Source organism: Lontra canadensis, unplaced genomic scaffold (genome assembly GCF_010015895.1).
Source record: "Lontra canadensis isolate GAN:19392208 unplaced genomic scaffold, GSC_riverotter_1.0 scaffold167, whole genome shotgun sequence".
NCBI lineage: Eukaryota > Metazoa > Chordata > Mammalia > Carnivora > Mustelidae > Lontra > Lontra canadensis.
Genome location: NW_022631161.1, coordinates 1046074 through 1072305, shown reverse-complemented (window position 1 = coordinate 1072305; position 26232 = coordinate 1046074). Strand labels below are relative to the sequence as shown.

Here is a 26232-nt window from a genome sequence, read left to right as displayed (position 1 = left end):
CCATCTTGAAGTCTGTCTCCCAGGGAACTGAGCCCGGAACAGCCCCCCCGCCCAACACACGTGTCCCCCTCAGCTGTGCTCTATGAGCGGCATTCACGCCTTCCCTGACTTCAGCACCCCACCTGCTGGTCACCTCTGCAGCCAGCCAGTCAAAAGGGCATTTCGTCAGTCAGCACACATCACCTGAGCCACAGTGTGGGGAGAACATCAGCATGACAGGACCTGTCAGTCACAGCTTTATGATCGCCAATTACCGATTAAGCAAGGAAAACCCTGTTTGGTATTTACAGGCATTGTGTGAAAATAAAGGATTTCCAGCAAAACAGAGTGGAGGAGAAAGAAAACTATTTGGGAACATAAAGACCCTTCTCCTGCTTTGACGCAGGACACTGTTAGACTATGAAAAACAAGTGAATATGTGTGATAATTCATGCTAAAACTGGGGTATCGGTAAGTTAGAGATCAGAAAATAACAAAACAAAGTGTAAAAGACTTCAAAGTGGCCTTTCCTCATCTAATTTTCCTTTCCACTTATAAATGCTATTATGATTCTGAAGACCTGGGTGAAAGTTTTTTTATTATGAAGATAGAGCTCTGAGAACAGAAAGATATTATGTGCTGGCTTACAGTTTCTTGTAAAAAGAACAGTAATGTGAAAAATTAGTACAAAATTAAAATCTCTAAACTTATCTAAAACCTGAAAATGGTAAGCAGCTTTCCCTGTATCTTAGTTTTGATCACTTTTGCTAAATCAGATTTGCATATCTGAGCGAAGAGAGTATGTAATTTTTCTAGTCTTATTCACGCTGCGGTGTGTCCTTCAGAGCTTGGCGTAGTCTTTAAGAATCGTTTGAAGCTTCTGGCTCAGCATGATGTTCCCTCTGGCCTTCAGTCTGCCACTGAAGAATGCCTGGAAAGGAGAGAGGAAAAACAGAGCGCCAGACTTAACCACGTTACATTTCCTTCCTTTTTTAAAAAAGATCATTGGTCACACTGACTACAACTGAGGTAACAACTCTGGAAAACAAAGGCAACTTTTATCCAGCAACAACACTTTAATGATTATGGGAGCACCCGTATTCTAGATATGTAAGGGGGGGAGCATCATTTGGAAAATCACAGAATAATCTGCCGACAGACTTGTGAGTTTCTGCTTCAACCCATCCTTGGAGGCCAGTGTATGTTCTGAAATGTGATTTTGAGCCTCTATGAATAAAAGTCTTTGCCGTGTTCCTAATGCTACAATATTTATGACACCATGAGACAGAGAGCCGAGTACCGACAGAAGAAGGTCGCCTCACAAAGTCGGGCATCGACCCTGTGCTGGCGCCTCCGAAGGGCTGGGTGAAGAGCCAGGCTCTGCTGCTTCCAAGCGAGGGGAGCAGGGGGCAAACCCCTTCACCTCCCGCAGCTCCAGCCTCCTCATCTCCAAGAGGCATGACGAGAGGACCTAAGTAAGGCAGGCCCGCCACTGCTCTGAGGGCGTTAGTGTGGCAAGCGCCGAGCTTGGCCTGCCCCAGGCAGCAGGAGCACGTTAAACTCGCGGCTGTCACCACACCAGGCCTTGCATGGCCTGACACCACCGGCTCAAGGAGCACCTCTGGATCCCACCCGACGCAGACTCAGGCAAGGTGCTGAAGATCCCCCTCGGTGTCAACTTCCCTCTCGACAGAAACACAACCCACACCAACCCAAAAGAAAAAACCATCACAGTTTACACAGCCGAGAAAACGGTACATGGAACATGAAGTGAAAAAGAAACCCCCAGATTTTTAGCCACAACTACTACTAACCGCTGCAAAGCAGCCCTACAAACACGGTGTCACTAGGGAAGCACAGCCATGAGCCCACAGTGGGCACACTGAACATCTATTTACTGCCAGCGGACAGCAGGGCCATCTTCAGGTCCCAGAGCTTCCCGACCGAGCAGGAAAGGGGGCCAGGCTGCGCACACTCGACACTGCCCCCCGCTTAGCAACCAGCGGCAACTTAATCTTAGAAGCAAATCCTCATCAATCGGAGGAGAAGCAAAAGCCTTTTAAACTTCTGAGCCTGGCAAAAATCAACGAGAACTCATTCAGTCGGGATCAAGTGCTCCGTGTTTGAACGAGAGACTGCAATTTCAAAACCAAGACTGCTTTCGCTGCGCAGTTATGGACACTACACTCACAACCCTGCAGGGGGCTAGTATGGACACCTGCCTGCTCGCTTCCAGCTCCCAGAGGGACGTGCGACCTTGGATAAGACCACCTCACTCCTTGAACTAAGTCCACCGTAACCGGCATGCGATGGTTGTCACAGAGTGCCAAGGCTATGTACATAGATCTGCACACCTATTTCCTCAGGACAGATTCCTAACACGAAACTGCTGAATCATGACCTTTTTTTTTCCCTTAAAGATTTTATTTACTTATTTGACAGAGAGAGAAAGCACAAGCAGGGGGGAACGGCAGGCAGAGGGAGAGGAAGAAGCAAGCCCCCCGCTGAGCAGGGAGCCTGATGCAGGGCTCGATTCCAGGACCCTGGGATCACGACCTCAGCTGAAGGCAGATGCTTACCCCACTGAGCCACCCCGGCGCCTCCGAATCATGACATTTCTTAAGTAAGCTTCCTAACCATGCTTCTCTATCACCAGCTTCCAAACCACACCATGGCTCTGCAGCAAATTCACAGGCACAGGAAGGAATGCTTAAAATTTTCAAGGCAAATATGGTGACAGCGGTCACACACAACTTTTGTTTGGACCCAACTACTTAACCAACTGGACCACTGGGTATTTCTTTTGGCCTAGGAGTGCCAGGCGAAAAATATGGAGACCGTAAGTTGCCATAAAGGAAGAAAGTCGGAACCTCTTCCAGAGTGCTTTCCATAAAGATCTTCCAAATGTATATTCCCTCAAACTACACGTGAATGCTCTTACACAAACTTTAACATAATCTTTGAAAATGTGAGGCAAGATGACATCCTTTAATTTGCATTTTGTGGATACTGGGAAAAATTAGTAGTTTTTCTAAGGCAAGTGAGTCATTTCTACTTCTTTACTAATACTGGTTCATATCTTTTGCCCCCTTTTTTGTATTTAGTGCTTTCCAGAATTTTGCAAAGGTTATCAATACCACTAGACCATGATTCATCGTTCCCCTTATTAGTTCTCCCAGGCTTATGGGAATATCTTATGGAGTCTGACATGCTGAAGTTTCCAATTTCTACATGGCCTAAATTGTTGCTGTTGAGCTTCTGTTCCTTATTTTTACCCTTGCTTTAATCTACTCCAGTATTACTGAGTGTCCACAGTATACTAGGTAATATCCTAGGCAGGAAATAGCTATTGCCCTCTGTTCTCATGAAGCTAACACTATAGTAGGGGAGTCAAAAGATAAAATGTAAACAAGTAATTAAGACCTGCTATCAATGCTATGAAAGAGAAAACAAGATGCTCTCAGAGACTATAATAAAAAGTAACTACTTTGGATGACTAAAGCTGGGGGACAAATTCCAGAAAAGGCAAAGGCACCGACACCAAAGGAGTAAAAGCTGACAAGAAGAAACTGCAAGCAACAGGAATGAAAATAGCATTCTAAGAGGGGAGGCAAGCGGTACTGGCTGAAGCTAGAAACACCGGCAAGAATCTCTATCACGTCCTGCTCGGCCCCCACTGGTCACGTGGCCTCCTCGATGTTCCAGTGCTCCAGTAAGCCCGGATCCTCCTGCCTCCACATGCGGTCTCCTTGGCCTCATGGCTCATCCCTCACAGTGGTCAGCGTACTCTCGGGCCTCTGAGGACAAGCCCGTCCGAAACCCTCCCTCTAGCCCGTCACACTCTGACCCAGGGGCTGGCAAGCCGCAGCCCGCGGGCCAAACTGGTCTGCTGCCTGTTTCTGTGAACGCAGCTGTACAAGGACACAGCCCCACTCCTCTGTCTCCCTATTATCTGTGGCTGCTTTGACTCTACAATGGCCAGACTGCGCACATGCAACAGAGACCATCGGGCCACACAACTGAGAATGTTTACTACGCAACCCTTCATGGAAAAAGGGTGCCAAGCAGGGCTCTAACCCATTGCTCCGCCCATTCTTCTTCATGCCTGGAATCAGATTTCCTTCCCACTCCCCTCTAGAACTAAGCTCAGACAGTAGGGACACCGTCTTGTTCTGCCATGCCAAGCACCCGAATCAGATTAAGTGCTGAATGTATTTCTGAGAAGGAATCAACTAAGGCCACGAGTCGCCAAGCGACTGTACTGAGCTCTTCATATATATTATCAGACTAAATTATAACTGGCCTTTGGGATCATTACAATTATACTTTATACAATTACACAATTATACTTTACCAATGAGAAAATCGAGATTGAGAGAGGAAGTGACAGAACTTAGATCCAAACTCAGAACCACCTGATGTCAAAGATGCTACTCTCTTACTTGACAGTTCTCTTTAAATTAGTCCTTTTCTCCAGGAAAACTATACTTTCTCAAGTTTTCAGTGGCTCTGTTCCCTGTAAACGTTGCACAGCTGTCTTCAAACAAGCTTTCCTTGTTAGGGAAGTCACTGGTATTCCATAGTTTGGGTTGGGATTATAAACAACTTCTTTTTCAGTGATACCTTCTAGCTGGGTTTGCTGCTGTGTGAAAGCAATTTTTTAGTAATTATGGAGCACTGGTTTGAAGTCCTTCATTCTAAGAATCAGTAGTTGATTCTCTCAGGATTTCTAGCTACATAATGAGAGTTTGATCAAAGTAACATTCTAATTATTACATCAGTTTCTTTAATTTTGTGTGTTTATGGACTGGCCAAACACTTCAGAACAATATTCACTAAAAATGGTCAGAGAGGGTGCTCCTGTCCTCGTCATTATTTTTCACAGAAAAGCCTTTAAGTGTCTGCACTTAAGTAGGACACTGGCTCTTACTGGTCTATCCTTATATTTCCAGTTTTCAGTGATGATTGTTAAGACAAGTTCTTAATCTTCTACATCAGGAATGAATTTCAAATTTTAGGAAATATCTACTAATAATATGGTTTTTCACCTTTGAACTAATGACAGAATATATTTAAAGGTGTAGGTGTGAGTTTTATATGGTCTTACTCCATGCTGAAGAAGAAACTCAGTTTTCAAGGGGATTATGTGGAACTCTGCTAATACATATCATCTGTCAACCCCAATATTGAGACCCCCTGAGTCTCCTTCATAGCAACAAGGAACTTGTCTTCTAGGTCAGCATCTGGGAGCCAGCTAAAAACTGCAATGGTCCAACAGGATGCAACGATGACAACTGGGCATGTTGGGACATTACCTTCTGGGGGTCCAGCTTGCCCAGGACCACTTCCATGAAATCTTCATCAGAAAGGGTGAAGGTTACGTCAGCTGAGCCTTTGGCCGGGCCTTGGTACACTTTTCCAGAACCGCCTTTGAGGTCAATAGCTGTCAAAAGTAGGAAGAGAGCAACGTCTATTTTTTTCTGCACAACATGAGAGTAAAATAAACCAACCAAAATGTGAACATTTTTACAGTTTCCAAGTTCATGTGGTGCTTTCTACATTATACATTATATGTCATTTAGAAAAATTTAGAAAATCCTTTATTTTTCAAGATGGCCTTTTTATAAAGAAGCTGTTCAAAACAGTCAAATCAAGGGCACGTGGCTGGCTCAGTTGGAAGAGCGTTTGACTCTTAATCTCAGGGTCCTGAATTCAAGCCCCATGTTGGGTGCAGAAATTACTTAAAAATAAAATCCTTAAAAAATAGACCAATAGTTTCACCTTAGTGAAGAAGTTTATACAACAGAGACGTTTTAAATGTTAATTAACACAGAATAACATAAGGAAGTTAAATGGTTAAGGCCTTTAGATTCAAATATAGATACCCTAGTCAACAAAGGAAGAAAGCTCAATTTCGTTTTATTTAATTAATTTATTTTGAGTGAGAGCATGCAAGCAGCATGCTGAAGGAAAGTGGGTGAGGAAGAGAGAAAACTCAACGCTCCACAAGGTTCAATCTCACCACCCTGAGATCATGACTCAGCCGAAATCAAGAGTCAGACACTCAACTGACTGAGCTGACCACCCAGGCACCCCAGAAAGCTGAATTTTAAAAACAGGTGCATACTGGCTGGGTTGAAGGAAGGGAACACACACACTCTAGTCACCTCTCAAATACCTGCCTTCATCAAACGTTCTGTCATGGATAGCAAGGCACTCAAAACGGATTCATAAGAATGTTCTAGGGGCGCCTGGGTGGCTCAGTGGGTTAAGCCTCTGCGTTCGGCTCAGGTCGTGATCTCAGGGTCCTGGGATCGAGCCCCGCATCGGGCTCTCTGCTTGGCGGGGAGCCTGCTTCCCCCTCTCTCTCTGCCTGCCTCTCTGCCTACTTGTGATCTCTGTCTGTCAAATAAATAAAATCTTTAAAAAAAAAAAAAGAATGTTCTAACAGTTTGTTGCACTTATGCTTTATAAAATATTTATTGCCCTCATTGTTGCAAACAAGCATTAAAATTAGTTTCTTTTCCCTTAATTGTTTCTGACAGAAGTGTTCAGTGTCCCAGAAACAGGCTGAGTAACTGGGAAAGCGATGGACAATCACCTTCAAGGCTCTCTCTTAGAGAGCTGGATGCCCAAGCTATATGTTAGGAAGTTCTGTCTCCCATGTGATGGACACCAGTCATCCAGTCCTCTGGTGTCAGTCTCCAGAAGGCGCGCTCTCTTGCTACAGTGAAGGAGCTATCATCGCATCGTTGCCCCTGAGAGTGTGGAGAGAACTCCCATGTGAGGGCCACAGAGAAGCAGCACATTTGTGAGGAAACCCCACAGCGCTTAACTACATGCTGCTTAACTGAGACTTGCTCCAGAGAGAAAATTAAATCACGCCAACTCTCTGAGAGAAGAGGATTTTGCCAACTAAGGTAAAACAGCAGTAACCTGACGGTAACGGTTACATGGGGAAGGAGAAGGGGAACTTTTTGCTGTGTACGCTTCATTCACTCACTTTACTGCTGAGTTTCTACCCGGGGTGTCCGACCAAGTGTTTTCACATAATGCTTGTAGAGTTGAAAAGGAAGAGAGAAGAAGGGAGGGAGTCAGGAAGGCTGGAGAAGGAAAGGGAAGGAAGGAAGAAAAGCCTGTAAACTTTAAAAAGCAAACCTCTGGCGTTCAACAGACAACCTTCATGATTTTAATTCTTCACAAGTAAGTCTGAAGTCCACAAGACCCATTCAGGCATGAAGGGGGACCGCACACATCTTAACGCTCATGTATCCGAGTGACTCTGAGCAGACGGATGGGGGCTTGTCGCCGTCCACCCGCCCTCTTGCTCCCCCTGTTTCTACGTGCGGCTTCCCAGCCCTGACTCTTGCAAAGCAGTAAAACTCTTCTGTGGAAAGCTGGTAACGAGGGTTGATGACAGAAACGGGGCTAGGAAAGGGAAGGTTCTTAGCAAGGACACAGGCAATCGGGGAAGAGGAGTGGAATTGCCAATCCCACAGTAGCTCAGGTCATGGTCTACAACATGGCACGTGTGGGAGCCTCAACACCCACCACCACTTTGACTTTACAGCCAATGGGAAGGTCATGGCTGATCTTACTGAAATGAAGAAACAGAGAGCATGTATTTTCTCCTACTGGTAGAAATGATTTTAAAAGCTTTATGAATGACAGTAACTCTGTATTTATATAATCATTCAGGCTCTGAAAGAGTCCATTAAAATTTCAGTCGTACTTTACAGCATTTAATGGAGGAGAGGTGTCAGATGAGAACAGGGCATCTGGAAATTTAGGGATCTTGGACACTCTTGGGATATATGTACCTTAGAAATCACAAAGGGATACCACAGCAGAAAGCAGTTACTTTTATTGATGCCTCCTTCATTTAAGATGACAAATTCTTTGATGGAACAAGAATGTTTTGTGTTTGCATCCCCTATACTTCCTTGAATAGAGAGTACTTAGAAACTATTTGTTAATGGATGATGAGGAAAGCACAAAGAAGAAGCACTTCTCTTAAGAAAAAAAAAAAACAGTAACAACAACAAAAGGAAAACTTAAGTCAAATACAGATATTTCTTTTAAATCACACCATGAAGGACATGACACTTTGGTGCCGTTTCTGACAAAAACTCAAGCTCAATCTAATAATCATGAGGAAATATCTAATAAATACAAACTGTGCAGCATTCTATAAAATATTTGAGCTCTACTCTTCATAGGTCCCCCTACACCCATAAAAAGGCAGACTGAGGAACTCATCCAGATTAACAAGCTAACAAGACCTAATAATGAAATGCATTATCTGATCCCAAACTGGATCCCAGGTAGTTCTTTCTTTTTCTTTCTCCATTTCTATTATTATTTTTATTATTATTACTATTAGTATTCTTTGACTGTAAAGGACATTAATGGGACAACTGGTGAAATAGTAAGGTCTGTTGATTAAATAATACTGTATCAATGTTACTTTCCTGGTATTGATAATGGTTTTATGCAGTCAGGGGGTAAGCTGTGACAGGGGAAGCAGTCACTACCATTGCTAAGGGAATGGAGCCGAAGCAGATGCCACTTCAACACACATGTCCCCATTCCTGACTGGATACCATATTTCTTTCCAAAGGTCATCTTTCAAGTCTTTTCTGCAAACACATGAGACTCTTTTGGATCCCAATGCAAAACGTGGAACCAGCATCCTTAAGATTTGATTTCTATCACAGCTGAGACACCCTAAAAGGTGAATTGGTTTGATGGCTAGAAGGGCCATGAGCACTAACCCAGGAGCTAAAAATAGGTTCTAATGACCAACAAGTCCTCCAGAATGAATGTATTCTGCTCCTTAAAGAACGCCAGTTGCTAAATCTCCCACATTCCGGCCAATCTCCAAGATCCAAAACAAATGACCTCTAACATTTAAAGAACATCTTCATCCAATATTGTCACATAATGCATAATGGATGCCTGGGTCTGGTCCAAACATGTAGATTTGGCTCTACACCATTAATTTCAGTATGTATTTTTTAAACCCAAATAACTTCATTACTCAACTAGCAACAGTCAAGCAATACTGCACTGTATGTCTACACCTTGCCAATTCCAATTGTGTTCCTATAATGGAAAAGACTACAAATACATGAAAAGAAACTCAGCTTCCGTGAGGGGAAAAAACCACCAAATCGTTCAATACCAACCAGCTTAAACCTATCATCTTAAGGAAAATGAAATATATTTTTACTCAGCAGCACTGTGTCATTACTACATGAAAATCAATCTGTCTCCATCAAAAGCTACTGTTCTTACAGCTACTTTACAGCCCTTGGATACAATCGAACAACAAACAGATTCTTACTTGGACTAAGGTTACAAGAAATTGCATATTTACGATCCGTGGGCCACATTCTAAGATGCTCACTTTATTTAGAGACAAATGGAAATGCTGGAGCCATAAGCTGAGAGCAGATACTCGTGCAGGATCAATAGGGATTTCCCTCCATTTTCTTCCTGCAGACCACAGAGCACAGCGGCAAAGCTAACACTCTGAGTTCCAACCACCATTTCTTTGAGCATGTTTTCCAAGTCTCTCCCACATTCCAGGCCCACCGTTCCTACCGCCTAGTCCAGATCTCAGTCGGCTCCGGGCAAGCTTTAGCACCAGGCTTATCCCCTGCTCCCTGAACCCATCTCCTCGCCCACGTTTCACACTTCTGGCAATGGAGTCAACAACCCCAGCCCCAAAGGCTCTTCCTTCCGTTTCATCAGCAATGCAACAAACCTTGTTTCTTCAACCTCTATATTCAAACTTTCCTGCACACGCTTCCTCTAAGAGTTATTCCTGCAGACAAAAAAAAAAAGAAAAAGCCTATCTTTTCATATCTGTAATCTGCAACCTAACAGAGAACTTAGCACACAGTAAACATAAACGCTCAATTATTACTTGAATGATCCAATCCTCCAGTTCTGTGAAAGCCGACAGCACCTTTTTCATGTCTCTTATCTATTCTGTTCAGAATTATTTATACATATGAATAGGTTTAGATTCCTTATTTGGATTCCTTCAGGCCAGATGTGTTTTAGAATTCAGAATTTTTCAGATTTCAGGAAGGAAATATGGTGCATAAAACGTGTTTTACATAGTAAGGAAAAGCTCCGATGATGCAACACTCTATAAACAAATACAGGATTTCTGTACTCAACTCCTTCCCCGGGTGAGAGATAAGACAGTTGTTTACACAACGGAAGTTCCAGCCAGGCTTTGCCATCAGTGAGTTGGGGGGAAAAAAAAAAAAAAAACACCTTTCCATGTTTAGACTTTTTGGTTTCTGGAGTTGCTGAAGGAAGCAGATGTATTTAAATTTTCAGGAGCAGGCTACATAAAGCCTCTGATTCTTTACCTTCTTTATGTCTTCTTGTCATCTTTCATTCCCTCTGAATTTTAACTGTTGCTCAGAACAGAATGGGATCCAGACAGTTTATCAGAACAACTTTTCGCTGGCTTTAGAAATTAATAGTAATAAATATTTACAAGCTACACTGTATACTTATAAAAGGTTTTAGTGGTATCACACTGCTCCTGAATGTTTCACTCATATTAAATAGACAATATCCACACAACACATTATTGTTTTAAGAGAGGGAAAGGCACTAATTTCAGCCCTTTTTCTAAAAAAAAAAGCTGACATATGATCCCATCTAAGGTGACACATTCTACAAGGCTTTTAGCACTTATTCAAAATACATGGAAAGAGGTTACTGTGTTGTAGACTATACTAGAAGAAAGCAATAAAAAAATTAATCTGCAGCTCTTTCTCAGGCTGAAACCCAAGGTCAAATGGGAGGAGACGTATTATTATAAACGATCATAACACAGTAAGATAACCGTGACAAGCAACAAACTGTTCAAAGGAAATTCAGGGATTTATTTCTCTAGCTGATGTCCATCTGCACCTTTGCAACCTAATCAAAAAATCCCTAGGAAAGTAAAAACCCAAAGGATAACCTTTATTCTTTTTCTTTTTTTTAAGATTTTATCTATTTATTCGACAGAGAGAGAGCACAATCAGGGGGAGAGGCAGAGGGAGAAGCTGAGCAAGCAGCCCAACACCGGACTGGATCCCAGGACCCTGAGATCATGACCCGAGCAGAAAGCAGATGGTTAACCAGCTGAGACACCCAGGCGCCCAGGATAACCTTTATTCAAAAGGGTAAATTACCTGAAATCATAGCATCTTTGAAAAAGGTGTTCAAACATACCAAGGCTTTCAATTACATTTTAGAGTAATAAAAAAAAGACATAACAAGATCATTTGTCCTTGATATTATTATATTGTTATATATTATAATAATATTATTTTATAATTATGTAGTAATTATATATTTTACATCATATAATAATACAATTTTAATAATGAAATAAGGAAATTATGCTTCTATCTTAATTTCTATCTATATAAAGAAGCACTATGTGTGGACCATAATGTTTTATACTTGGTAAACAAAACACTGTCTCCAGAGGTAGAATAAGAAGGTGCAGTGACCACTCCAAGATATGGCTCCCTCCCCCTAAGTTCCTCACCAAGACCCTGCTTCTGGCTTCTTCTTAGGCAGACCCAGGGCCTGCACCTCTCTGCTATGTGCTCGTAGCCTGCGAGAAAGGAAAGGACAGGCTCTCCAGCCTGTCTCCAGTCATCTCAGCCCAATGAGGCAGAGGCCACACTGGCCTTCACCCTCCTGCTCCTGGGTGACGAGGCATGACAGGCTTCAGGGGGAGGGGCAAACCTCAAAGGCACAGCTATGACTCCTCCTCCACAGCCCAAACCAACCCTGACCCAGCACGGACACCACAACTCACCTAATTCTCCCTAGACCAACACTAATTTGGTTGTAAAAGACACTCCTTGGGGCACCTGGATGGTGCAGTTGGTTAAGCACAGAGCTCTTGGCTTTGGCTCAGGTCATGATCTCAGGGTTCTGGGATCAAGCCCCACTTCTGGCTCCTCACCTGGCAGGAAATCTGGTTGAGGATTTCTCTCTCTTCCCCCTTCCCCGGCTTGCACACATGCGCTTTCTCTCTCTCTCTCAAATAAACAAATAAAGCCATAAAATGCAAAATATTTGGTACTGAAGTGTTGAACAAAATATTTTTAAAACTGTTTGTGAAAAAAAATGCTATCTAGTCCCTAAATCAAAGCACTCAATCATCAATTTCATGTCATTAAGAAACAAGATGTAAAGATGCCAACACGGAGTTGTTCTCTAAGATGCCGTAAGCCCAGAGGCCTGGACAGCTGCTACCGCTGCCATCAGTGACACAAAGCCTGGGAGAAAACAACAGCCCAAAGTGAAAACAGTTCTAACACCAGTGAGAACCAAGTAACTGACAGGCAGATGACCAAAGGGAACAGAGAACCCTTTCAGAGAAAGCTTTCAGATCCCACGTGACCATGAGCTTCAATAACCAAGGCGGTACAGAAGAGATGTAAGCCAAGCCAAAGCCACCAGACATATCAATAATAAGTAGTTATTAAGAGGATATTGATGTTCCCATTTCTCCAGCGGAAATGTGAGGAAAAACCCTTCTAAGTTAACTGAAGGTCACTTGTAAAGGGAAGCACATTTTCTAACACTGCCTCCAATGAAAGTGTCACCAAGATAAGGGGGAAAATCTGAGTTAGCTACCAACGCTAAACTGGAGATCACTCTCTTTGCCATGAGGGAATCACACGTACGCTGTGTCAATCCCTACAGGGCTCTGGTCGCCACCTGTGATAGACACACGGTTCCAGCACCTTCTGACTCTTCGAGATGTCATTCCTCTCCTCAACCAAGAACTTCAAAAGGCCTGTGCTTTATATTTGTCCCTCAACATCTACATTCATCCCTAGGGAAAAAGTTGACTTCCATCACGGAAAGATAGAAAGGAAAAAAGAAGAAGAAAAAGAGGCACATGATAACACTTGCACATAGCGTTAATCTATGAAATTCCTGAGAAAAAAAATTAGACGCTTTGAAATTGGGGGATTAAATACCTATTAATGTTTCTGCCTTACCACCCCTGCCATTTTTTGAGTTAACTTCCTAGAAGCATAGTGTCTCCAGAACAAACATCAGAATGTGAGCAGTGGGTAGTGGAATTAGATCATTATTTTCTTCTTCATACCTTTATCCAATTTCAGGTCATCAACACACAGTGCTTAACAGAAACCACAATTGTCAATTAGAAAGAAGGTGGTTAACATTGATGCAGAATCAGTTTAACAAAACCTCAAAATGTTTTTCTAGGAATATGTAACAAACAGAAGACTATTTCAAAAAGTTTCAGTCAATTGAGAGATGTATTTTAATTTTCTGCTCTAAGTGAGCATTTATAGTGATCATTAGTTGTAGTGGGGAGTAAAACACATGGATTTCCAAGGCACTTGAAAAGGCAGTCTTAAGTAGCAATCTGAAAATTAAGGTGATAATCAAAATTATTAATGTTTTGGGATAAATAAAGCAATTTTGACGGCATCAAAGTACAATGACTTAAAACTATGTCATCTGACCTGATGAATTTGCTTTCTGTGAAAGGGACGTTTAAAAATTAAAGATGCACAGAGCTACCACGAACGTTTCTAAGTACTAATTTCAGGTATTACATTGAAATCTTTAAAAGAAGTATTTTCATTTTAATGGACTCTTTTACATCCCCGAAATACACCGTCTTCTGAGTGCCCTGAAACCTGGTATTTCACATGAAGGCAGGGTTGACCCACCTTCAAAGAGACAGGCTTTGATAAGAAGGATACCCTCTCTCTGTTTCTTAAGAGCAACCTCAGAACAGTGTAAAGTCAGGGACAGGACTTACTCCACTTGGCTGCCGTGTGTCCACCTTTAGTGATATGCCACTCAAATACGGCATTGACCTTCTTCGCCACCTCATGCCCGATTTCCTTAAGGCGGCGACCTATCTCCTCAAAGACCAGAGTACTCTGGAGCTCCTCGCCCTAGCAAAAAGAAAAAATTTAATTTGAAAAGTTTTGTAAAAATGACTCAAGGGGAAAAAATGATTACAAAATGTGTATGTGCAATAAAGTGATTTTTTAAAAATCTGCATTAAAATAAGGCAAACTCATTTTTTTCACACCAGGCTCCTTTCACTCTTCCCTTATGTTTATTGATGTCATCCACGACCTCAGTCTTAGTGAGAGGATTTTACTTTCATCAGCATTCAGAAATAATATTTGAAAAGTACCCTAGGAGCTAGACAACCTGTGTCCTAACTAACTTGAGAAGGAAGATACTAAACAAATCAATCAACCTCTGTGATCTCATTTCTTTCTTTGTAAAATGGGATTAAGTTAAGTGCAGCCTGCAACTCCTTGTAGCTCTAACACTTCTGAAGTTTTTGATCTTAGATTCTTCTTAAAAGGGATCTTAATATTCAGGCTTTAGGTGATGATATAGCTTACAACAGAAAATTAAAGATCATGGGTCTGAGAACCTTAATATTACAAGGTTACTATTCTGAAGATCAAGAATATAAACATTTGTATTAAAAGCCTCTGTTAAGAAAGGATAACAGAAATGTTTTAATAAATAATACAAGCTATTGCTTTTATATTTGCATACACAGATTTACACAAATCTTTAAATCAAGCAAAGGTACAGGGATATTTAACTTTTGCCTCTATTTTTCTCCAGAATATTGTTAGTTTAAGATTTCTCATTAAACGAATGGGACGCCTGCGTGGCTCAGTTGGTCAAGCATCTGCTTTCAGCTCAGATCATGATCCCGGGGTCCTGGGATAGAGTCCCACTTTGGGATCCTTGCTCAGTGGGGAGCTTGCTTCTCCCTCTGCCCCTAACCCTGCTTGTGCACACTCTTTCTCTCTCTGACAAATAAATAAAATCTTTAAAAATTAAAAAAAAAAAAGATTTCTCATTAAACGACTGATTTAGTTACTCTAAACCTAGAAAAATCAATTATTTTCTCTTGAGAGGCACCTCAGTATCTTCCTTAAAAAAAGTTAAAGAAATTCCTAAACTGTCAAATATTCCTTTTACTTGAAGCAGTTTTGGATTAACGTCCTTCAAGAATTAAAAATCTTTCAAAACTCTTACTTGTCTAAAGCAGCCTGAACATTCTAAAAGTAATCTTAGAGACCTGGATGGCTCAGTTGCTAAGCATCTGCCTTTGGCTCAGGCCATGCTCCCAGGGTCCAGGGATCTAGCCCTGCAGCCGGCTCCCTGCTCATCGGGAAGCCTGCTTCTCCCTCTCCCACTCCCCCTGCTTGTGTTCCCTCTCTCGCTGTCTCTCCCTCTGTGTCAAATAAATAAAATAAAATAAAATAAAATAAAATAAAATAAAATAAAATAAAATAAAAGTAATCTTAACTGAAATTCATCAATCAGGAAATGACTTGGCTACCAGTTTCTATAACCCACCTCAGAGGGTGTCTTCACTGAAGTATCAGATTTTGGCAAGAGATCCACATACGCATTTGAAATGACGATGTCTCCGGTTTCTTGGACCTTAAAAGAAATATAAGAAGGAAAAAAACCAATTCACTCTGATGATTCCAACAAAAACACAGTATTGTTGCAAAACAGTATACAGTCATTTAAAAGAAAACGGCAATTTTTCATCATAAGAAAATAAGAATCCAAATTAAATCATGTTTATAAATTAAATGTCAAGATGAACAAACACAAAGGCTTGCTGTTTTAATACAACTGTTATTAACCCTAACTGTCGAATCCACTGGCACCCTTTTAAAAAATACCTATGACCAGGTCCCATCTCCCAAATTCTAATTTAAATGGCCTGGGGCAGATCCTTGGCATTGGTATTTGGGGGAATTACTTTTTAAACCTAAGTGTGTCTCATGGGGAGCTAGGGCAAGGAGTGTTGAATTCTATTAAGTAGTACAATGCATGGCATAGTACCCACATGACACAGTAATGCTCGAAGTGCATTTGTTCTATTCAGAGAGAATAAAATCCGCTGGAACAGACCACAGTGATCCTTTTTAAGCAATAACTCTAGCTCTTATTTCAAATAGGAAGGGTACACAGCATAAACTAAATGCTTAAATAGACTTTCATCAAAACACTCATGAAAGGAACTCAAATTCAAATCCCTAATCCTTCATCTAAAATTTTTCCAATGGCTCCTCTTTCATAAAATTATGGTGTTGCTACCAATGGGCAGGACTGGGTCTAAAAATTAAGGAAGCATTTATAAAAACGGATTTTTAACAACTGAGATCATTCTCCCTTGACCACTTGCCATCGTACTTCAGAAGAAAGATCTTTCAAACAATTTGTTCATTTTATCTCTAATTATATACAGTGCAAAGCATGGAAAGAGCCAATTTATGAACAAAATACACTTTAGTAAATTACTTTCCTGTAACCAAGCCAAGCATGTCATTTTGGAACATTAGTTTAAAATGTTTCTTAAAATATAACATGAAGGAAGGAGGGAAGGAAGGAAAGAAGAAGGATTCCTATATAAAATAGGAAAGAATACCTCTGGGGAAATTGGAAGGGAAGGCGAACAATGAGAGACTATGGACTCTGAAAAACAATCTGAAGGGTTTGAAGAGGTGGGGGAGTGGAAGGTTGGGGGAACCAGGTGGTGGGTATTAGAGAGGGCACCTACTGCATGGAGCACTGGGTGTGGTACAAAAACAAAAACAATGAATACTGTTATGATAAAAAAAAAAAAAAAAAAGAATACCTCTGATCACTGGGAGGGAAAGGTGAATACAGAGAAATGATAGGAAGATATGCTTAGAATTTATCAAAATGGCAAGAAGGAATTCTATTTAGATATTAAATTCTTTCTCAGCCCTTTAAGTCTGTATCCATGGAGATTAGTTCTATGCTGTTCATTACTGCAACTTAGGAAAATAAAAGCCTGTAATGTGGTCATGGACCTTACCGCTTATAGATTTCATTACCTTACTCAAAAAATAAAACTTACTCAAAATAATTAGAAAATAGGAAGGCTCCAGAAGAGGTGGCACAAACATTAACCACAAGAGGATTTCAGAGAAAGTCCATTTGTGAGTCTGTGGGGTCAGGAAAAGGGGAGTAAGCCATAAGGGGCTGCCTCTGAGGGCAAGGGAGAGCTTGAAAGGAAGCCGAGAAGACAGGAGGCCCCAGACAATGAAGGGTATACACAAATTAAGCAGGAACGGGGACACTGCAAGCCGCAGGAAATCATGAGGAGTAAGGCAGCCACAGAGAGCTGAGTTCTGCAAAGTTATTTCTTGACAAAAGAAACTGCGATACAGTAAGAAGAGCAAGGGCTCTGAGACTGGGGCTTCAAGCCAGGAAGACCTGGGTGTGTCTCCCAGTTTGAGCACTTTCTGTGTGATCGTGAGCAAGTATTTAGATTTTCTTTTAGTGAATGGAGAGTTCTTGGGCATATTAGAAATAATGGTATAGCCTGCTCAGAGTTTTTAATAGCTACTATTATTATTCATAGCGGTGTCTATACTGCTCAACACACATCATCTGATTTTTAACAAGTACAGAATGATGGGCCAAAAAAGTACCAGTCTGGTCAACCATGTTAACAACAATTATCTTTAAAAAGCTTACCAAAAAAGGGGTGATTGCCTGTCCTTTTAGTATTTTACTGGAACACCGCTAACAGCCTCACCCAAACATCACCTAGCTCTTTATAGGGAGGCATACTTATTTTTTGTCTTGTCACCTGCTCTTAATTAGGCCCAACCTCTGTGACAAAAGGTATTAATTTCTGGATTTTGTTATGATCAAGATGCACATGATTTCTGTCCAGAAAGGACAAAGGGTATGGTTTTACTTTTTCTGTAGGACATTAGTTAGTTATGCCTCTAACTCAGCAAGATTATTTGAGAGCAGCTCCTGTTGGACCAGGCAAACACTGTTGCTCTAATTCTCTTGTGAACCAGCTTTATCATCTTGCCAGTTCCCTCATTAAGCAATTAAACAGAGTTCTGTCATATTTTCATTCTACATCCATGTGAGAGTCATGCCTTTAATATTCTGAAGATTATATTTTGACAACAGTTTGATTGACTGGTTGAGCCAAAAAGACAGCATTGGTTGGGTTTTCCAAATAGCTGTGCCACTCCTACATACAGGCACCAATGTAGTAAGAAAGTAAAACAAAATAGAAAAGAAGGTACATAGGCATCTTATTTTCAATTAAAAGTTACCACTGATTAAAAAAAAAACCTTCTAGGTTTTCCATCATACCCACAGCACTCCTGGAAAGAATGCTAGAGCACAGACCGAGGTTCCAGGGGGTGGGGAAGCTGGTAACAAAACAAGGAACCTCTAACGGCATGACTCATACCTTGGTTTGGAAATGGATTCTGTTTCCTTCCTTCCACATCTCAGTTTGTAGAGTCTGTCCTGGATACACTGGTTTTGCGAAACGAACCTTGAAAAGAAATGAGTTCAGGGGTTACACGTGTTTCAGAATGAAACCTTCCTGTTTGTGGGGAAAGAAATTCAGATGGACGTTAGAGAACATAGAAGGAAGAAAAGAGAGGTTTAAATACATTTCAGTTCATAAAGGAACACAAATAGAAGTATAATTAAAATTAGACAATGGATACAGTTTGTATTAAGCTAGTTTTTCTTCCAAAATAAAGAGTCCATAAATAGTCTTTAATCTTGACGAAGAAACAGAAGCATCATCATGAGAAGGAGAGTGATACAGGTACCCCCAGAACAAGGTAAAGGATGGGGTCCAGAGTAGTACCCCATGAGCCTGGGGAGTGAGATCTGGGGGGCATGTGGGACAAATGAACACCACTTCTTATCTCCTCACCTTCTACACCTCTGTATTTGTTCTGTGTACATCGGACTGCATAATCATACAGGTAGTTACAACAAAATGAAAAGCATGAAAATAACCAGTGTTCTTACAGGCAGCATATCAGAAAATGCATTTTCACTGCTGCATGGAGCACAAATCGATAAAAGCTTCTGGAGCTCCCTGACACTCTTAAACTTTGTTTTCAGTGTCTGCCTTTTGACGTACACCTCTGCAAAGGTACTGTGTGCAGAGCTAGGGGTCTTTTTGGTAATTTATAAAGGATGAAAATGTGCAAATCAGTAAGCAGCCATCAAGTTGACATAGGTGTACGTTTATGAGAGTTCTAACACAGTCACTTAACATTCTTCATTAAGTTAGGGCAAATTACACAACAGTGAAAAAAAATTTTTTAAGATAAATCTCAAGTTTCTATTAATGCATATAGGCTGCTGAGATTACAATTGCATACGATATCCTTCACAGTGCAAGCGTGAGAGATATTTGCAGCTACAGTAGGAACACGTGCTCACTGCCAAGTCAGTGAAATAAAAGAAACGTATATAGTTTCAGTACACTACCTATATTAAATAAAGTTACTAAAACTCCTTTTCTTTTCTAAAAATAAAAAATGAACTCAAGTTCAAATTATACAATAGTAATAAAAAAATTACACAATAATACAAATATACCTTAATTGCCTTGAATCTCGACACATCATTATCTGCAAACTGCTTTAAAACATGCCTGGCAGAAAATCCAAATGTACATAATCCATGTAATATGGGCTTGTCAAAACCTAAATAAAAGAGAATTCGGTTAGACAGAGGCACATTTCCTGTTTAAAAGCCAAGGATGGTTAATTCAGGATTTCAAACAGCACTCAGATGAATGATACGATTTTAAGCAAGGTGGAAAAGAGTTTGTAAAAAATACTTCCGGGGTGAAACTATGAAATAAACAAACTGAGAAGAAACAAGAAAAGACGCATGTTGGAGAGGTGGGAACAAAAAGAACTGTTCCGTTTAGCTGGGGCTGTAACCTTGAACTCCTGCACACTGGTTTCAGTACCAGACTATCCTTCCCTCACCTCTCAGTCCCTCGCTCTCTCCTCCAACGTCCTTGCCTGTCAGGGTAACTCAGACATACACCCACATGATCCCACTGAAACCCTGAGCTCACTTCCATCCTCCACCATCCGAATTATAAACTCCAAGCATACCCTCCTCTGAACACTACATCCTGCCCTTCCCGGTGTTTGGCATAAATGTGTTAGGAGAGGCCTATTTTTAAAATATTACTCAAACTAGCTCTCCTAAGTAGCAATGTATCTCAGATGATGGAGCTAGTGGTTTTCATGGGTATGTACCATGAGCAACTCACCTGCGAAAGCAGCGAAGTTAGGATCAATATGTAAGGGATTCCAGTCGCCGCTGAGGCGGTACAAAGCAGCCTGTGGAGAAGAAATTATAAAAGTAACAAGCTATTCTCAGTAACTAGTTTCTAAGAACACATTAAAAGAAAAACAGGATACATGGTCAGTTATTATATAAGAAACGTATTCTAATTGAAGCTCTGATTTAAAAAATAACATTTCTAACATAGAAAGAGGAGCTATAAATCAAATACATTTTGAAACACCTGCCACTGAAACCAGCTGGGGAGGAGGGAACCTGCCAGATAATGGGAAGGGGAGCAACGAACTACATCTGGGTCAGGAGCAAGTCACGGAAACAACTCCGTCAATTTACTCTCATTAAAACACAATGAAGATAAGGTATGTATTTACAGCCTCTTCTAACCAAGCAAAATTTAGGCCAACTTTCTTAATGCGGTACTTTGAACTAAAGCCTGTAAACCAATACTAGATACATAAATATCAAAGACGACCACCGAGGGGCGCCTGGGTGGCTCAGTGGGTTAAAGCCTCCGCCTTAGGCTCAGGTTATGATCCCACGATCCTGGGATTGAGCCCCGCATCGGGCTGTGTACTAGCTGGGAAGTTAGCTTCCTCCTTTTTCTCTCTCTCTGCCTGACTCTCTGCCTACTTGTGATCTCTCTGTCAAATAAATAGATAAAATCTTTAAAAAAAAAAAAAAAAAAAGATGACCACCGACTTTCACCATCCTGGTATCCCAAATCCCAAGCATGAGCTCAGCCTTTAAGAAAACAGATGGAAAGGTTGTCAGAGAGATGAAATTTCTGCTTAGTCCAGATTTTCCTGTCACTTTTTCACTTTGATGAGGCAGGATGAGCAGAAAGATACAGAAAACAATAGGGAAAAAGGTGCCATAGCTCCCAGCATTTAACTTGTTTATTGTTCAAGCCAGAGAGTACTTTTCAGTACTGATGGGGAGAGACTCACCAAACAGCCAACAGTAAGTATTGCAAGTATCTCTATGGGATCTGCCTCACTATGCCTGCCCTTTTCCATCAGTTGCTACCTCAGGCTTTTCAATACTACTGAAATGCTGCACACAGACTCATCATGCCAGCATATATGACTTTCTTAACTACCAGATTCTTATTATTTTTAATTATTGATTATTCTTTTTTAATACATTTCATTTCTAGAAAACATTTTCCGTAAGGTATAGGAAAATGCCATTTCTTTTTAAATATGCTTTGTACGGTTTTAATAAGCTCTTTCTCCTCTCTATCACTCCATGTAAGTTCTATAAATGATTCATTTTCTCAATGACTCAACATTGTTCCCTTTATATGACCTTCTAAAAATAACTAAATACAAATCAACAATTATCGTAATGTAAGATATAGTATAGTTGCAAGATTCTGTGTAACAGGTTAGCAGATTAAGTGATCATTTTAAAAAAGCATTTTGCAAACAACAAAACATTAGGCAAATATGCAGGACTGTGTTGTATAGAAATGAAAACAAAGATACATTTCAGAGCCTGAAGAGCAAGCTGTCAAACATGATGGACCACGGGTTTTGACACCGCACAGACCTGGGTTCAGATCCAGCTCTGCCATTAATGGGCACATTTCCTTAAACACCCTGAGCCTCCATTTCCTCATTTAAAAAACTGAGAGGTAATACACCTCTTACAAAGCATTATCATTGATAATTATTTATACCTCAACAAATGTGAGCTATTATTATTATTTTAAAAGACATTAACAACAGTATGTGGGCTGAAAGAAAGCCAGGCTCAAAGTAGGTGACTATATGCTTTATTCGTTGTCTTACCGAGGACTCTACCCTGGGAAAAAGTCTTTCAGATTGCTCTGAAGAACTGTCCCAAAGCTTGTCAGCTACAGGGGATCATATATACAAAAGGGGGAGAAGGAACACGTGCTTGCCAGCATTTCTCTGAACACTTGCATGTCACAAGGTATAATTTGTTACAAATGTAAAAGTTAAGGTTTTCTGATTTCTAAGCAGATACGAGAAAGACCCTGCGGTCATCTTAATACATGATGTTTCTATATATCTGACTGCTTAAAAATACTGCTTGCATGTCTCAGTTTAACTGGTTTTCTGGTTCCTCCTTTTTATTTCTCCTTTATTTCTCCTTGAGGTCACCTGAGATGGTCACAGGAGGCTGACATCAGTCACCTACGGCAGTGTTTGTGTACAAGGATACGACAACCAAGTTTTAAAATTAGTACCAGAGGTGCCTGGGTGGCTCAGTGGGTTAAGCCTCTGCCTTCGGCTCAGGTTATGATCTCAGGGTCCTGGGATCGAGCCCCGCATCAGGCTCTCTGCTCAGTGGGGAGCCTGCTTCCCTCTCTCTCTGCCTGCCTCTCTGCCTACTTGTGATCTCTCTGTCAAATAAATAAATAAAATCTTAAAAAAAAAAAAAAAGATTAGTACCAGTACTCTGACCCCACAGATATCCTTCCTATAAATGAATAACAACTAATTCTCCTAAAGAAATCCTATTAAAGGAATATGAAAATTTTCATATTATTTCAATGATAGTACTGCTTTCTATAGATGGCAGAGAAAGCAAAGATAGAACAGAGCCATCATGAGACATGACTAAAGTCAAGGGACTGGATGTTTTACTAAATTCAATCATAAATGCCAAATAACTGTTTTCCAAAAAATAAGGAAAACCGTCAAGGCTTACTTTCTGAATATTTGGACACTCATATTTCAACTTTCAGAAGGAAAGCTGAAATCTTGTTTTATGTTTCATCTCTGTCTAGATACAAAAATCACTAAAACTCACAAACACACACATACACACACAACTTAGAGAAACAGCTATAAATTGCCTTACTTGTATATTATATGTGAGTGGGAGGATCCTCAACATACCAGTAAATTAGTTCTTAATTTTATTTTTAAAAATTGTATCATGAAGCTAAACTAAATGCTAAATCAAAACACTCAGAAATGTGTACTTGTCAAATCCACACATGCTCCAAAAAAAGCATACAGATCACCATGAAGAACAAATAAAACTGCACAGATCCCAAGACTACAGACAGTATAACTGAAGACGGAGAACTCTGTGAACTTCAAATTGCTGTAAGCAGAAAAATAAGCACCAATTTCTAGCAGAGCTACCCTATGAGCATCCTCTCAAAGCTACTAGAGAGAGCGGTGGGGGCAACCAGGGGAGCACAGAAGCAGTATGGAAGAGAGGAGAGGAAAAGAAAGAAAAATCACTTCCAGAAAGTCCCCCTTGAGGAAAAAAAAAGGTACTGAGGAGAATTCTGAAAGATGAGAGCACTGACTACAAAGAAAAGAATTAGAAGTGCCATCGGCCTCCAAATGGCAGTCCAGAAAGGCAACATTTCTGGGGGAGAAGAGGATAAAACAAAGAAGTCCCCCTTCAAGGGGGCATTTCCCTACTGGATAATGTAGGGAAAAAGCAGCAAGATAGGAAATTTAAGATACAGAGAACTAGAAAAATTTTATTAGTAAAACAGCTCCTGACACTGTCCCACTCCAAAAAGCCATCTCTCAAAGAAAACACACTCTGCCACCGATGACAGAAGTGGGCAATCCTGAATTCCTTAACAAGATGATCTCGTAAACCATCACAAACTACCCATCTTACTCATAAACTGCAAAGAGGTAAGCAGCCTCCATCTGCAGGAAGCTACTATAAGACTAAAAGAGGAAGTAAGAACCAAAACATTACAATAAATGAAATTTCCCCAAACAAAACAACTACTAAAACAGAAGAAAACTCTAACACAACATTCAAGCATTTGGGGATGTGAAACAAACACCATGAATCTAAAACTCAAAAACTAAGAATATCAAATGACAACAAACATGAAGGAATGAAGTAAGACAGAATTAAACTCAGGAAAGAAAAGGAAGGGGGGAATTCTATCAGTAATGAAGACTAAATAAGATGCGTACGGGCTCCTGGGTGGCTCAGTCAGTTAAAAATCTGTCTCTTTGATTTTGGCTCAGGTCATGATCTCAGGGAGCCCGCCTGGGCCTCCGCCCTCAGTGGGGAATCTGCTTGAGATTCTTTCTCTCCCCCTCTGACTCCGCCCCCGCCCTGCCTCAAGTAAATAAAATCTTTTAAAAAATTATAAGATGCCTCGAGGAAAACATATTCAAATCAAAATTTAATAAGGGGCATAAAAGAAAGGGAGGGAAAAAACCAAGAGAATAGAAATGAGACCAAGAGAGAAGTAAAAAAGGCAGAGACAAGTGGCTAAATGAAAACAGAATAAGATCCAACACACATAAAATTAAAGTAATTACAGAAGAAAAACAAAATAATGAATGATAACTACTATTTAAAATTATAATCCTAGAAAACTTGCTGAAAAGAAAAGAAGATGTAAATATACCTATTCAAAAGACCTCCCAGCGGCATGGGGAAATTGACCAGGAACAGGCAACAATGAGACACAGCACAGTTAAACTATTAGGCTTTAAAGATAAAGAAAAGTAGCAGCACCTGGGTAATTCCATCAGTTGAGCATCCAATTCTTGATTTTAGGTCATGATCTCGGGGTCATGAGATGGAGTGCTACATCGGACTATGAACTGAGCGTGGAGCCTGCTTGGGATTCTCTCTCCCTCCACCCTCCCCCATTGCCTGCACAATCACTTGCTCTCTCAAAAAAAAAAAAAAAAAAAAAGATAAAGAAAAATATCCTAAGGGCTTCAAGGATAAAGACCAAGTAACTTAGAGAAAGATAATTAGCCTGGCATCAAAATTGTCAAAAGCCACATATGAAAGCAAAGTAACAATGGAACACCATTTCTGAAACTCAAGACTTCATATCCTTAAGACCTCATATCCAACCAAGTTGTTCTTCAAGAATCTAAGGTATAGAAAAACAGTTTTAAATACACAGGAACCAAAGGAACACAATACACGTGAGCCCTTCTTGGGGAACGTTCCACAGCAGGAGCTTTATCCACAGGGAGGTGACAGGGCAACACTTAGCAAAAGGAATGATACACTCATTTGCAAATCTAAGACTAAAACAAAGATGGGGACAACAGCAGAAGAAGACTATATACGTGTTAAATGTTCTGAAAAAGTAAAATTAATGCAGCTCAAAAAATGGGAATAAGGGAGAAGAGAAACAAGAAAATAAAAGAGGCTCTTTAACTGTAATACAGGAAACAGGCAGAAAACAAAAGACAACGATAAAAACTGGAAAACCATAGAGTAATAAGCAAGAAAATGAGGCACAAAGGGTATATAAAAAGGTGTGTACCAAAGAGAAAGTTTATGAATTCCACTTGTGGCCATGACAAAATATCCCTTCTACTGTCAAAAACTAGGAAAAAGAGGGACGCCTGGGTGGCTCAGTTGGTTAAGCATCTGCCTTCGGCTCAGGTCATGATCCCAGCGTCATGGGATCAAGTCCCACATCGGCTCCTTGCTTGGCAGGGAGCCTGCTTCTCCCTCTGCCTGCGCTCGCTCTCACTCTCTCTCTCATTCTGACAAATAAAATCTTAAAAAGAAAAAAAAACTAGGAAAAAGAAAAATTTTACATGGGGGAGGGAGGCACTGTTCTTCGACATTGCAGAGCGGTGTCTTGATAGATTGTCTTGTGTCTTGATAGAAGAGACACAAACAAGAGATCACAGCTCTTTGCTGGACAACACTTTCCAGACTGCAGGCAAAGAAGGAGAGCCAAGCAGAGCAAAACAATCTCAACAAGTTAAAGAGAAAAAGATCAGAGCTCTGGGAGACTGTGCAACTGGAATGTGACTGCAAGGGAGAGGGGAAAGCTACACAGAAGAGAGTTCCAGAAATCTGAAGAGAGGTTGGTTCCCTTGAGGGCCATAGAGAAAGGCCCTTCATGTGATGACCCATCACATGAAGCAAGAGCCCTTGTGGGGTTTAGAGGCACTCCAGGCAGAAGTCAGCATGAAGACCTAAACTTACCTAAGTAAGACCTTCAACCTCCTGGCCTGGCCACCAAAGAACAGCTACATGAGTGAAGGAAGAAGGAATACCCACACAGGATCGTAAAAAAAACGAACAAAAAAGGTGCTA

At 40.8% G+C, this 26232-nt stretch overlaps 1 protein-coding gene across 1 annotated transcript in view; it reads right to left on the bottom strand.

Moving 5' to 3' along the window:
• Positions 1–558: 558 nt before the first annotated feature.
• Positions 559–26232, bottom strand: part of HSD17B4 (hydroxysteroid 17-beta dehydrogenase 4) — an 81228-nt gene continuing 55554 nt past the window's right edge. Inside the window, exons 18-24 of the mRNA XM_032845611.1 lie at positions 20156–20225; positions 19465–19571; positions 18308–18394; positions 15400–15486; positions 13820–13958; positions 5295–5422; positions 559–910 (exon numbers count right to left, since the gene is read on the bottom strand). Of these exons, the coding sequence (XP_032701502.1) occupies positions 821–910; positions 5295–5422; positions 13820–13958; positions 15400–15486; positions 18308–18394; positions 19465–19571; positions 20156–20225 (708 nt within the window). The 3' untranslated portion in view covers positions 559–820. The remainder of the gene's footprint in view (positions 911–5294; positions 5423–13819; positions 13959–15399; positions 15487–18307; positions 18395–19464; positions 19572–20155; positions 20226–26232) is intronic.